Source organism: Austrofundulus limnaeus, unplaced genomic scaffold, assembly GCF_001266775.1.
Source record: "Austrofundulus limnaeus strain Quisiro unplaced genomic scaffold, Austrofundulus_limnaeus-1.0 Scaffold201, whole genome shotgun sequence".
Taxonomy (NCBI): domain Eukaryota; kingdom Metazoa; phylum Chordata; class Actinopteri; order Cyprinodontiformes; family Rivulidae; genus Austrofundulus; species Austrofundulus limnaeus.
In genome coordinates, this window is record NW_013952603.1 from 103672 (window position 1) to 115904 (window position 12233).

The 12233-nt window shown below is 40.3% G+C and overlaps 2 protein-coding genes across 9 annotated transcripts in view; both read left to right on the forward strand.

Annotated features, from left to right (window-relative positions):
- The window catches only part of pkd1l1 (polycystin 1 like 1, transient receptor potential channel interacting), a 33620-nt gene extending 24061 nt beyond the window's left edge, over positions 1–9559 (forward strand). For 4 of the 8 annotated variants that reach the window (XM_014018747.1, XM_014018746.1, XM_014018748.1 and 1 more), the window contains 16 exons: positions 1015–1070; positions 1218–1477; positions 1562–1646; positions 1721–2073; positions 2144–2254; positions 2329–2440; positions 2558–2626; positions 4042–4127; positions 4211–4445; positions 4525–4629; positions 4832–4972; positions 7073–7207; positions 7361–7558; positions 7662–7823; positions 8847–8977; positions 9064–9559. In XM_014018747.1, coding sequence (XP_013874201.1) covers positions 1015–1070; positions 1218–1477; positions 1562–1646; positions 1721–2073; positions 2144–2254; positions 2329–2440; positions 2558–2626; positions 4042–4127; positions 4211–4445; positions 4525–4629; positions 4832–4972; positions 7073–7207; positions 7361–7558; positions 7662–7823; positions 8847–8977; positions 9064–9334 — 2510 coding nt within the window. In that variant the 3' untranslated portion in view covers positions 9335–9559. Of the gene's footprint in view, positions 1–1014; positions 1071–1217; positions 1478–1561; positions 1647–1720; positions 2074–2143; positions 2255–2328; positions 2441–2557; positions 2627–4041; positions 4128–4210; positions 4446–4524; positions 4630–4831; positions 4973–7072; positions 7215–7360; positions 7559–7661; positions 7824–8846; positions 8978–9063 lie in introns of those variants that run through there. The other 4 variants (XM_014018751.1, XM_014018750.1, XM_014018749.1 and 1 more) reach the window with 4 other exon arrangements.
- A 395-nt stretch (positions 9560–9954) lies between these two features.
- pdia4 (protein disulfide isomerase family A, member 4) overlaps positions 9955–12233 on the forward strand; it is a 5576-nt gene continuing 3297 nt past the window's right edge. Inside the window, exons 1-5 of the mRNA XM_014018754.1 lie at positions 9955–10215; positions 10557–10728; positions 10843–11048; positions 11130–11268; positions 11355–11560. Coding sequence (XP_013874208.1) covers positions 10140–10215; positions 10557–10728; positions 10843–11048; positions 11130–11268; positions 11355–11560 — 799 coding nt within the window. The 5' untranslated portion in view covers positions 9955–10139. The remainder of the gene's footprint in view (positions 10216–10556; positions 10729–10842; positions 11049–11129; positions 11269–11354; positions 11561–12233) is intronic.

The following is a 12233-nucleotide window of genomic DNA, read 5'->3' on the forward strand; positions in this document are numbered from 1 at the left end:
TTTTAAAATAAACTACAAAAATTAATATAAGGTGCAAATTAAAATATAGCAGTATCTGCAACTGTATTTGATAATGTTTTGAACTTTTAAAATATGTCATGGTAAAAACAGAAGCTGCTCTTCATATTAGTGACAAACTTTGGTGTTTTTTTTTTTTTTGATGAGTTACTTTCATTTTTGCCTTTTACTTTTCATTTAAAATAAGTTTCCATTCTCAGCAGGTTTCTAAGGTTCTTCTTCTACGTATTAAAAATGTTGTTAAATAACTGAGTGGCGCACTACCGCTACTAGTGGTGAGAAAGTGTATTGCACCTTATTCAAAATCAACGCGGTCCCGCGGCCCTCTGCTGCCCAAAGTTAAAAACTGTTGTTCTTTTGAGGCCCTCAAGGTGACGGCCGCGGCCCACAGGTTAAGAATCTCTGCTTTAGGAAACATATCAAACTGAAGGCCTGCGGGCCAAATGTGGCCCTCTRCAGCATTTTATGTGGCCTGCAAGAGCTTCAAATACTTTGTAAACACAACATAAACAGGAAACAGGGCATGGAGGATAAAGCTCACRCTGGGTGAAAAATGTAAACATGAGAAAAAAGTGACATGTTTGGGTTGTRAGTTAAATCCAAGGTGGAGCTTTGATGTTGTTTTAACATTAAACACAAAAACTTTTTTTTTTCACTAAGGGAAATTTAATGTTTCTGGACTCCTAAATTGTTGTTTTTTTCTGCAGAGACAAGACTTAAGCAACAATAAACTCTTGTTTAAAAGAGTTCTTTTAAGACCACTGTGATCCACTTTGATCTTGGTTGCATCTGAACTAGCCGTTAGCTCGTCAATTGGGTTTTAAAATTTTTTTTGTCCAAATTGAGGTGATTAAAAATAGATCTACGACAGGTAAGATATYCTTTATTCATAAGCGTTCCACAGAACCCTACTTCAAAATATTAGTTTCTTACATTTTTTTATGATTCTGTTTTATTTCACATCCTTTATTAAATTGTCTCTTTGTCTCTTTTCAGTTAGGGATGTGGATCTGGACTCCCAACTGTCCCGCCTGTGGAAGAAAAAACACCAGGTTACATTTTTTAACTATCTCCTCTTTCTCTTTCTTTTCTCTTTTATTGGGTTTTCTTTCTTTCAGCTCAAATCACTGCCTGAGCTTATAAATTTATTTTATTTTATTTTATTTTATTTTATTTTATTTTATTTTATTGCGTGGTAGGACACAGACAAACTGTCAGCGTTCACAACTCATGAGAACAAAGTCACAAAAGAAGAATCAATAATCTGTGAGGGGAGAGAGGGGCTTTTATCTGAGAGTGAGGGGTTTGAAACCCAGAAAACCTCAAGGAATGAAGGTCAAACCTTTCAAAATAAGAGACGTTTTGGTGTAACGTCTGTGTGGTGTCTGTTCCTGGCCTGGGCTCTGTGTCTGCTGACCTCTCTGCTGTGTTTGGTGCTCTCTGCTACACTGGGAAGCAGGTATTTTCTAGATTTATTTATTTATAATGAAATTTGAGTGTATACATCATATTTTAAGCTGTTTTTTTTAATATTTTGCATCAGATTCAGCAACAATCAGGTTCTTCTTTGGATCCAGTCCCTCTTCGTCTCTCTAATCTCCTGCATCTTCTTCATCCAGCCAGCTTTGGTAATAAAGAGCGGTTTGACAAAACAGAAGCTGCTAATCTTTGTTGTCATCATCTTATTGCTTTTCTTTTCCAGATCTTTGCAGCGGCAGTAGTCGTCTCGGTKTGGTGCAAGAAAACGCCGTTCTCTCCTTCTTCCATAAAGGTGGAAACTTTAAACTGGTGGAGCTCCCTCCATCAGCCCGAGGAGCGGGTCAGAGCGCCTGGTTTCCCTGAACAAAGAAGTTCACGCTTCGTGAAGGTGATGATGAGATTCTGCTCGGGTCAGAGCRAGTTTCCACCTAAAAGTCACTGGTTTTCTGATTCTCAGTTGCTCGGAGCTCGTCAAAGAGCTCGACACCTCCGGCTGGTGCAGCCGCCGCCTCCGGCAGAGCTGAGGAGATCTCGTTTAAAGAGAAGAAGAGAGGCTCTCATCTATAAAACGCTGAGGTTTGTCTGTGTGGTTGTGTTAAATATGCACGTTTGCATCAGAAACGAACGTTTTCTTCTCGTCTTGCAGAGATTTGTCTTTCTGCGCTGCCATGCTGCTCCTGATGTCGTGCGTCACTTACTACAGTTCGTTTAAAGACGATTATCAGCTCAACAGAGCCGTCAGAAGACGCTTTATAGGGTAACACCTGCTTTTCTTTTCACTCAACATCACCCGCACAAACAGGAAATATGTATTTTGCTGTCTTCCACCAGGAGGCATGGATTTACAGCCATAAAAACACAGGAGGACTGGTGGAAGTGGACACAAACAACTCTGCTGGACCTACTGGAGCAGATTAAATCAGACAAAACTGAAGTAAGAAAGGTAGTTTCAGCCTTTTTTTTAAAGACATTTGTCTTCACTCGTTTAATGTCATTAATCAAATACCATTTTTCATTCAGTGAAATTGAGTTTATTCATGATATAATATGTGTTGCTCAGACGTTGCATGTTGGGATCGGAGATGTTGTGATACAAAAAACAGAGCGACGCTGCCCAGATCAGAACCAAGTAAGTAGAATTATATTTCATAGAAAGCTGTGTTTTAAAGCGTGCAGGTTATCCTCAGTGGCTAAAGAGGAAATAACTGAATTTTAGAGACAGTCTTACACCTTACAGCAGGGCTATTCAAATAAATTTCTCTGGGGGCCACAGTTAATTTAGACCAACAGCTCAGGGGCYGAACATCTAGTCATTATGTAAATAAACCAAGTATTACAAAGATTTGTTACCTTTGAAATAGTTTATTTTGCTGCATTTATTCATGGATATAACAAACAGAATCCTTTGTAATAAAAGTAGTGATAATAAAACAACATCAAAAACAAATATAACACATTCTGCCGCATTTTTAACACAAATATTATTTTGACATCTCTGACTTGCCAAATTTTAAATCAATTTTRTTTTCACTTTCWTAGTTGTATCTTCAACACTTGTAGTTTTAACTGTCTTGGATGTTCATAGAAATGTTTTTTTTTTTTACCAGTTTTTAGCCAAGATTCCGACGTTTCTGTAGATGTCTTGGCTTCAGTTTTTTTTGTGTCTTACTAAAATAACTTACAGTAATTAAAGTAGAAAATCAGGGGTTTGGGTTTGAGAGATGAATGAACAAATTGGTGGGCCGATCTTTGGTCACTCGTGGGCCGGATGTGGCCCGCGGGCTGCCAGTTGAATACCTCTGCCTTATACTCTGATTGCTTTCATTTATTTTAAACCAGTGGTTCCCAACTTTAGGGTCGGGAYGCACAGTGGGGTCCTGAAAATATTTTTATGATAATTAATTACACAAAAAAATGACAACTAAGAACACTTTTTTCCTTTGTTTTTGCAAAATAATAAGATTAGTGTACTTAAAATGGACAAAAATAGTGTAATAAATAATTTTACTATGCTCTTTTTTTATTTGATGTGAAAACAATGTTTATCAACCAATAAAAGATGGGGGCTCAGGTCTCTGCTGCTGGTATTTTGTGGGTCAAAAGCTGAAAAGTTTGGCAACAGCTGCTTTAAACTGTGAGAGAATCAAMAAGTCTCTGCTTAATATGTGCCTCGCTCCAGTGGTGTAAGAATAATTGATTATATTTACAGTTTACCAGCGCTGACGTATGGACCTGCCCCCCGGGGGTGTGACGGGGTTTTGATGATATTTATGGGCTCAGGTGTTCAGGACCACTTTGTTTTAGACTCTGAAGCACAGACAGGTTTCTGATGAAGTCTTTAGATTTGAAAATAAACATCCAACTGAGAATTTAATCAGGTTTCTGGATATTATTCGGGCATCCTATTTGAACATTTTCTTACAGAGCTTTTATCTTTTGGTTGACTTTTTTTTTTACACGAAAGATCTTGGCTGACAGGATGTTCTCACGCTGCACCGAACTAAACTTTGACACTTTTATAATCTCAGTGTTCCCATTTCCAAGGTCCCCTCGCTGAGACACTTCTGGACGTCTGATCGCTCCAGCTGCCGCTCAGAGAAAGTCGTTACAGTCGTTTTAGGCCACGAGAAGTGAGATAAATACAGAAATGATTAAAAAGTTTCTTATTTTTATTCTGTAAGTCGCTGTTGAGGCTCAGTTTCCCCTCCCGCAGGTCCGACGCTGAGACAGAACTGAACCTCCTGCGGTCCAGCGGCTGGGTGGACAGGTGGACGGTGGCCCTGAAGGTCCAGCTCACCTTGTACAGTCCTGCACCAAACCTGTTCACCAGCGTGACCCTGCTCACCGAGCGGAGCTCCAGCGGGGGGCTGCGGTCCTCTGCCAAGGTTCAGTCAGTCCGGGTGGATCCCACCCCCTTTGCAGGAGGCCATGTTGTGATGGTCTGCCAGGTGGGGGCTTCATCTGATTTGAAACTAGTCTCAACTTTTAGGACAACTCTTAACTTTTTTTTTTCCTCTTTCACACCAGCTGCTCTTCCTCCTCTTATCTCTTCTACGACTCTGTGGCCAAGTGTCCACTGCAGCCCAGCAAGGCCTGATGGGAGACTGGAGGACACCCTCCACCTGTCTGGACGTGAGTTTCTATCCTCACTCACCCTAAAAAAAAAGCTTCATCCAGTTTAAGATGAACACACGTACACACTTGGACTCACGCCAACACAAATAAGTTCACAGCGGCCTCGTGGAAAAGGTTGAACCGACCTGTCAGTGTTAAACTAACAGACTTATCTTCAGCGGAGCAGTCTCATTTATTCACCGTGTTCCTSTTTTCACAGGTCGGCCTGCTGACGGCGACCCTCCTCTATCACGTCTGTTGCGTTTACCGCTCTGTGGCGATGGCGGAGGCCGTGAATTTCCTGCAGGARCACGACAATAAAAGACATGTTGACGTTAGCGACCTGTGCACCTGGGAACAAGTGAGACAAAGACAGATGTGACGGCAGTAAAACACAGAAATATGATCTCTAACGCAAAGTTTAGATGTGACTTTATTAACCTGTTAAGGTTTAACTGCAGCTTTGTGTCTCGTTGAACCAGCAGGAGCGTCTGATACTTTACAGCAGAATAACAGTGAAGTTGGGCTGTCTGCCTGAACTGTTACTATAAACGCAGCTTCCTGTCATTTGAATTAGTTAAATATGACTAAAGTTTTCTAGGTTTAAAGTTAGAGGTAAAAACACCAAAAAAAATTCACTTCTCTGTGTTTGGGCTGTGAAGGCTACGGTACGGTACGGAGCCCACAAAGGGACATGGAGGATACTTTTTTTTTTTTTGCATTCCCCCGCAATAGTATTGTGTTACCTCACAATACTTTTAGCGTTCYCTCGCAAAAGTCATTCATCACTGTGGTGCCTGCCGATTTATTAGCAAACTCACATGTTCACCATTAGCGAGTTAGYCWACTACTTTAATTCAGCTTCAGAATKAATATATCACACAGCCACTCATAGAAATRTGTAGCCTAATATGAAGATATTTYAATTCAATGCAGCCACGCAATATTAATGTCAATGTACCGAACTTGTGGCRACACATCCTTTTTCAGTAACTGGTTATTTCAAAATAAAAGTCTGATTTCATTCAATTCATACAAAACATGTATTGTTTTGTGTTTGTATGGACACACAAAACAATATTTCAAGGTAACGCAAAGATATTACGAGGTAACGCAAAAGTATTGCAAGGTAACGCAAAGGTATTGCGAGGTAACACAAAAGTATTGCGAGATAACGCAAAGGTATTGCGAGGTAACGCAAAAGTATTGGGAGGTAACACAAAGGTATTACGAGGAAATGCAAAAGTATTGCAATGTAACGCAAAGGTATTGCGAGGTAACACAAAAGTATTGGGAGGTAACGCAAAGCTATTTTGAGGTAACCTAAAAGTATTGTGAGGTAACACAAAGGTATTGTGAGGTAACACAAAGGTATTGCGAGGTAACGCAAAAGTATTGCAAGGTAACACAAAGGTATTGTGAGGTAACGCAAAAGTATTGCGAGGTAACGCAAAGGTATTGTGAGGTAACGCAAAAGTATTGCGAGATAACCCAAAGGTATTGCAAGGTAACGCAAAAGTATTGCGAGGTAACCCAAAAGTATTGCAAGGTAATGCAAAAGTATTGCGAGGTAACCCAAAAGTATTGCGAGGTAACCCAAAAGTATTGCAAGGTAATGCAAAAGTATTGCGAGGTAACCCAAAAGTATTGCAAGGTAACCCAAAAGTATTGCAAGGTAACGCAAAGATATTGCAAGGTAACGCAAAGCTATTGCAAGGTAACCCAAAAGTATTGCAAGGTAACGCAAAAGTATTGCAAGGTAACGTAAAGCTATTGCAAGGTAACGTAAAGCTATTGCAAGGTAACGCAAAGCTATTGCGAGGTAACGCAAAGCTATCGCGAGGTAACGCAAAGCTATTGCAAGGTAATGCAAAGCTATTGCAAGGTAATGCAAAGCTATTGCAAGGTAACCCAAAAGTATCGAGAGGTAACACAAAGCTATTGCGAGGTATCGCAAAAGTATTGCAAGATAACGCAAAGCTATTGTGAGGTAACACAAAGGTATTGCGAGGTAACGTAAACATTTTGTGAAGTAACGCAAGAGTATTGTGTGGGAACGCAAAAAAAAAATCCCTCCATGTCCCCTCGCGTGCTCCATCGGTCCATGAGGAATTATTTTATAATAATGTGGGGAAAAGAGGCTTGCCTCCAATAAAAGTCTAATTCTCCTTGATAAATTTTAAAAATATCATAATTTAATTACAGACAAACTGGTCTCTGTCTTTTATCCAATTTTACTCCTTTCACCCCCCCCAAAAAAATGAGAATAATTTTAAAAAGTGCATATTTATGTAAAAGAAACAACAATTTGTGAAACATTTTTATTTTAGCTGACAATATTTGGTAGCTTTTTACAAACTTTAATTATTAGAAAAGAAGTTAAAACGTCYCCCTGAAGATTTCAGACCCCTGGTTTTAGGGGTTTTGTTTTTGTTTTCAGTTTTGTGTTTTGTCTCTACAGTGTGTTCGTTCTCTGCACGGCGTCCTCCTCTTCCTCCTCGTGATGAAGACTGTGACTGTTCTCGGAGTGAACAGGACTTTCAGTTTCTCTGCTGCAGTCTTCGCTCGCTCACTCCGCAGCCTATTCTGCCCTCCGGTAAACAGTAACTAAACTGCAGGGATGGTTTGTGCRTTAATGGGTCGTTTCTCTCAAAGCTTCTGATTTTTTATTAAAATATCTCAGATATCTCACTATGAGAAACAAAATGCACCAATAAAGCTTGCGAAAATCTCCTCTCTCTTCTGTTAGAGCTCAGGTCTGGCCCTCCTGGTGGTCTCGTCCTGTTTGGCGAATCTGCTGTGCGTACAAAGCTCCGGGGTCTTCAGCTCCCTTCGGTCTCTGCTCTGTAACTACCGGGGTCTCCGAGCCACTAGGGGTCCATCAGGGCCGGATTTCTCTCCTAGCGAGCTACTTCTTCTCTCAGCCTCTGTGTTGTGGACAGCAGTGGTATAAAAGCCTTCTGTTTTCGACAAACCATGTTTCTGGATAGAAAGAAAACAAAACAATAACATTTTATTTGAGCCTGAACAGTTCTGTGTTTTCCTTCCAGGTGATTGGGGTCATATCCTCGTCGGTCAGAGCTGCCAGAAAGCCTCGGAGCAGAAAGAAAGTCCTCRCCACAGCAGAAATGTTTTCCTACTTCAAAAAGAAGGTGTCTGAGTTGATCGGASGGCAGAGACAAACGGGGACGCACCGACACGAGGAAGACAGGGTGTGGCAGCCATCTTGGAAAACCTAAAAGTCTTTTTATCAGACAAAAATTTTTTTTAAAATTTGTTTTAAGTAAATAATCTTTGGAAATTTGGATAGTTTCCTTACTTCAATCTTTAATCTTACCTAGTGCAGTTCTTATTCCACTGGGTGAATATTTTTCACTTAATTTAATGAATTTGAGATGATTAAGTGAAAAAATCAGCCAATGGAATGAGAACAATTGCACTTGGTCTTGAAATAAGGAAAATTTCCAGAGTAACAAGGCTAAAAAAATCTTACATTCTGCTCATATTATACTCAAAACAAGATAAAAAAAACTTTTTTTTATTTAGATATAAGATAAAAATACTTGGTCGGATAGATATTAATATGAGAGTTTTGTTAAAACCTCTCCAGTGGATTGTGAAACATTTTACTAACAGACAAACACTTATAGGCAATCTGCAGCAGTTGTTTCATCTTTTGACCCACAAAGTAACAAGCAGAGGGTAAATATTACCAGATTAAGCACAAATTTGTACTATWATGAGCATAATGGTGATACAAGCAGCTCTGCTTTTATAATAATTCATGGTGATTATTTATTTTTTGTACCAATTTTGCTGAAAAAATGCTGTTGCAGACACGACACAACATTATTTATAAAGTTTAAAAATTTATAATGTGAACTGAGCCGAAAATGTTGAGTCAAATAAGTTTCACTTGAGGAGGTCATCTTCGTCCAACAAGTCTTCAAAACTCACCAGGAACACGATCAGTTCCTTACAGCAGGGAAATGAGCTGAGGCTCAGCGTACGCTCTGATCTGAACTGGTTCTTTAAGCTTTTTGCATAAAACAAACAAGATTCCTGAATTTGCCTGTTTGAGATCGGAGCTCTGAAGGTTTTATTCAGTCTTGAAATACGTAATAAATAAATAAGAAGACGTCAAAACGCTCAATGATTGCAGTGATATTTTCACATGTGAAAACAGTTTTATGGTTTCAGATTCATGGTTGATTTATTCCTTTTGTGCTTCTCAGACGTTTTTGCTTGAAGAGCTGGAGATCTCCGTAGATGAACTGTTGTTCAGACTCGGTGCCCTTTCCAACTTAACCAACCTCTCTCTGCCTCCCGAAACCCCCGACGGCAGAAACGAGGACCGTCCCTTCAGGTAGCAAAGTCGGACTCACGTCAAACCCACATTACTCCAAAGCAGACATGTTGGTGCTAATAAATGTGACTTCATTGTCCTTATAGGCCCCAYGCTGAACAAGACATCCAGAAAGCCCTGGACCGAAGAAGAAAAACCAGAAATTATCATCCAGACATTTCTGAGGAACCTAGAGATGAATCAAGGAATAAAAACTGCTTGCGTTGTACCAAGTCAACGTCCATCAAAGAGATTTTGGCAGAAGATGTTTTAGACACTAAATGCAGCTGTTCATTTAGTAAAACTCATTGTGAGGTTGTGGTGGAGGTTCTGGTTCATAAGGAGCAAGGAACAGAAGAGTCAGATGTGCTCATTTAGGATTCTTATGCGTTATCATGGTTTGAAAAATATTTTAAACAAAAGAATGTTTTTGAAAGTGTGCGTTTTAGGATTTTTTTTAGGAATATTTGTTTAGTAGAGATTTATAAAGTATTATAGAACTGAGAGCTCAGATAATTGATGAATGACAATATCTTAGCTGCAGTTTTGGACATGTTTACAGTGTTCCACTGTGAATAAATTATCAACTTATGACATTTGCAATTCATTGCATTGTGTTTTTTATTTTAAAGTAATAAAACCGCAAGTCTAGACAAATCTGAAATTAATGGTAAGTCAGATATTCACAATGTTTATGCTAGATGACCAATAATAAATGCAAATAATTTAATTTGTCTTAGGAAGAATTAAGTTTGAAATATTTAATAATGTTGGTTGTGCAAAGAAACTGAATTAAACACTTGTAAAAATCTCATATTCACTGAGATAAAGTCCAAGTGAAGATGACAAAACCAACACAGAGAATCAGCCAATCACAACCCTCGACGTTTCACTCCAGGAATTGAGTGGCGACTCCTGATTGGACGGTGACTGGCAACGACAGCCAATCAAAACGTGGCAAGTCAGACAAGTTCCAGACGGAGGAGGGGCAGGTTCGTGCTTTGCGAAGTTTGTATGAAACCAAGCGGAAGGTTTGCACAGTAAAAACACGTCAGTATTTGATCCGGACAGCGGGTCTGCGGCACAGACAGCCTCTTTGATGACATTCATCAGTGTTATTAATATTACCTCGGTCAGTTAAAGCGCTCGCTCCGGAGCTGCACGTCGTTCGCGCGGGGACACAATGAAGAAGGTTGCTTTGTTGCTAATTGTGCTGCTAGGCGTTGCACATTTCGCGACTGTCGGCAGATGTGAAGACGGTGAGTTGAGGACTCTAAGGAGCCTTGTGTTTACTTTTTTCCACCTCGAATTGTTTGAGTGTGGTAAATAGTGCATCCGGTGCGTGTTTCCTGTAAGCTACTGTCGTTTTAAACGCGCTAGCTTAAGTTGCTGCGAGTTAATTAGCCTGCTAACTAAACTAGCACTGTGTTAGCAGGACGGCTCGCGCTCAGAAAGTAATAACTGGAGTTATGCTCACCTCAAATATGTGACTTTTATGCTGTGTGCAAAACTGACTATTGTGCTGCGTGTCATGTTTTTTTTTATCTTATTGCATTTTAAGTTTGAATGTTTTAATTGAGCCATGTTTTATTTAATTAAGATGAAACAGAAGACAAAGAGAAGACTGCAGAAGAGGATAGTGATGAGGAGGAGGAGGAGGAGGATGACACAGAGGTGAAAGAGGAGAACGGGGTTCTTGTTCTCACCGACAGCAACTTTTACTCCTTCACAGAGGGAAAAGACACAGTTCTGCTCGAGTTCTATGCACCATGGTACGGGGGTCTTAAAATTAAAYGTCAGAAATGTTGACATGAAGATTTACACCAAGCTAACCTCCACGCTCAGCCAAACGTTTTGATGAATTCGTATCGTTTGCTTTYACTCAGGTGTGGTCACTGCAAGCAGTTCGCCCCAGAGTACGAGAAGATCGCTCAGACTCTGAAGGAGAACGACCCGCCCATACCTGTGGCCAAAGTGGACGCCACTGTGGCCAGCTCGGTGGCGAGCAGGTTTGACGTGTCTGGATATCCCACCATTAAGATCCTGAAAAATGGCGAGCCGGTGGACTACGATGGAGAAAGAACAGAGAAGGGTAGGTAGTTTCGTTGACTGGTTTTTACAGCCGTTTATAAAAATCTTAAGTGCTCATGTTTTGGATGCCTGTTTGTTCCAGCCATYGTGGAGCGGGTGAAGGAGGTGTCTCAACCGGACTGGAAGCCCCCTCCTGAGGCGACGCTTGTTCTGACCAAGGACAACTTTGATGAGACCGTTAATGATGCTGAGATCATCCTGGTGGAGTTCTACGCTCCATGGTGAGTCTGCTGTTAAGAGGAGATTGGATGACTATTAAAATAAAAACCAAAATTTTAATTTTTTTCCCTATAAAACCCACCTGCAGGTGCGGACACTGCAAGCGTCTGGCTCCGGAGTACGAGAAGGCTGCAAAAGAGCTGAGCCAGCGCTCTCCTCCCATTCCTTTGGCCAAGGTTGACGCCACAGTTGAAGGGGACATCGCCTCCCGCTTTGGGGTCACTGGCTATCCCACCCTGAAGATCTTCAGAAAGGGCAAGGTGTTCGAGTACAACGGACCCAGGGAGAAGTACGGTAGGTAGACCGCTCGCAGCAATCAAAGTGTTTTTAATTGTTAAAGTTGTCGTCTCAATGATGTCATCTTGTTGTGCACCTGTTTTCACATGCAAATGTTTGAAGCTCTGACAAGTAAACAAGATTTGTTTCTAGTAAAATAGCWGTTGCATTGGTCAGAGGTTCTCAAACTGGAGTCCCAGGACCCTTAAGGGGTCTGCGAGCTGTAACTTGGGGGTCCTCAAATTACATTACGTTGTGTGTGTGTGTGTGTAACAATGTACAAGTATAACTAACAAACAAACAAACAAAAATATTCCCGTGATATTTAGGGGTTAAAATGGCTGCAAATTATTTTTAAATCAGCATGAGGTTTATGAGGGCGTCTCTAGACCCAAAACATTTGAGAAGCCCTGACATAAATAATTATTTTTWTCATAAAATATTGGCTAACAGTCTGTATGCAAGGTCTTTGCAGTTTGCAGTGGCTCTYAATTTATAGAATCACAAACTTGTTCTGCAGACTCACTCGTCTCGTCGCCCCCAATTATTGTCAGACAAGTTTTCTCAGTGGTTCTCAGACTTTTAACCAATTAACCCAGAAAATAAAAATAATTTTAAAAAAAACCTGTGACCATTGATAAATTTGGTTTAAGCACATAAACCCCTCTAACTGTAATTTTATTATTTATTT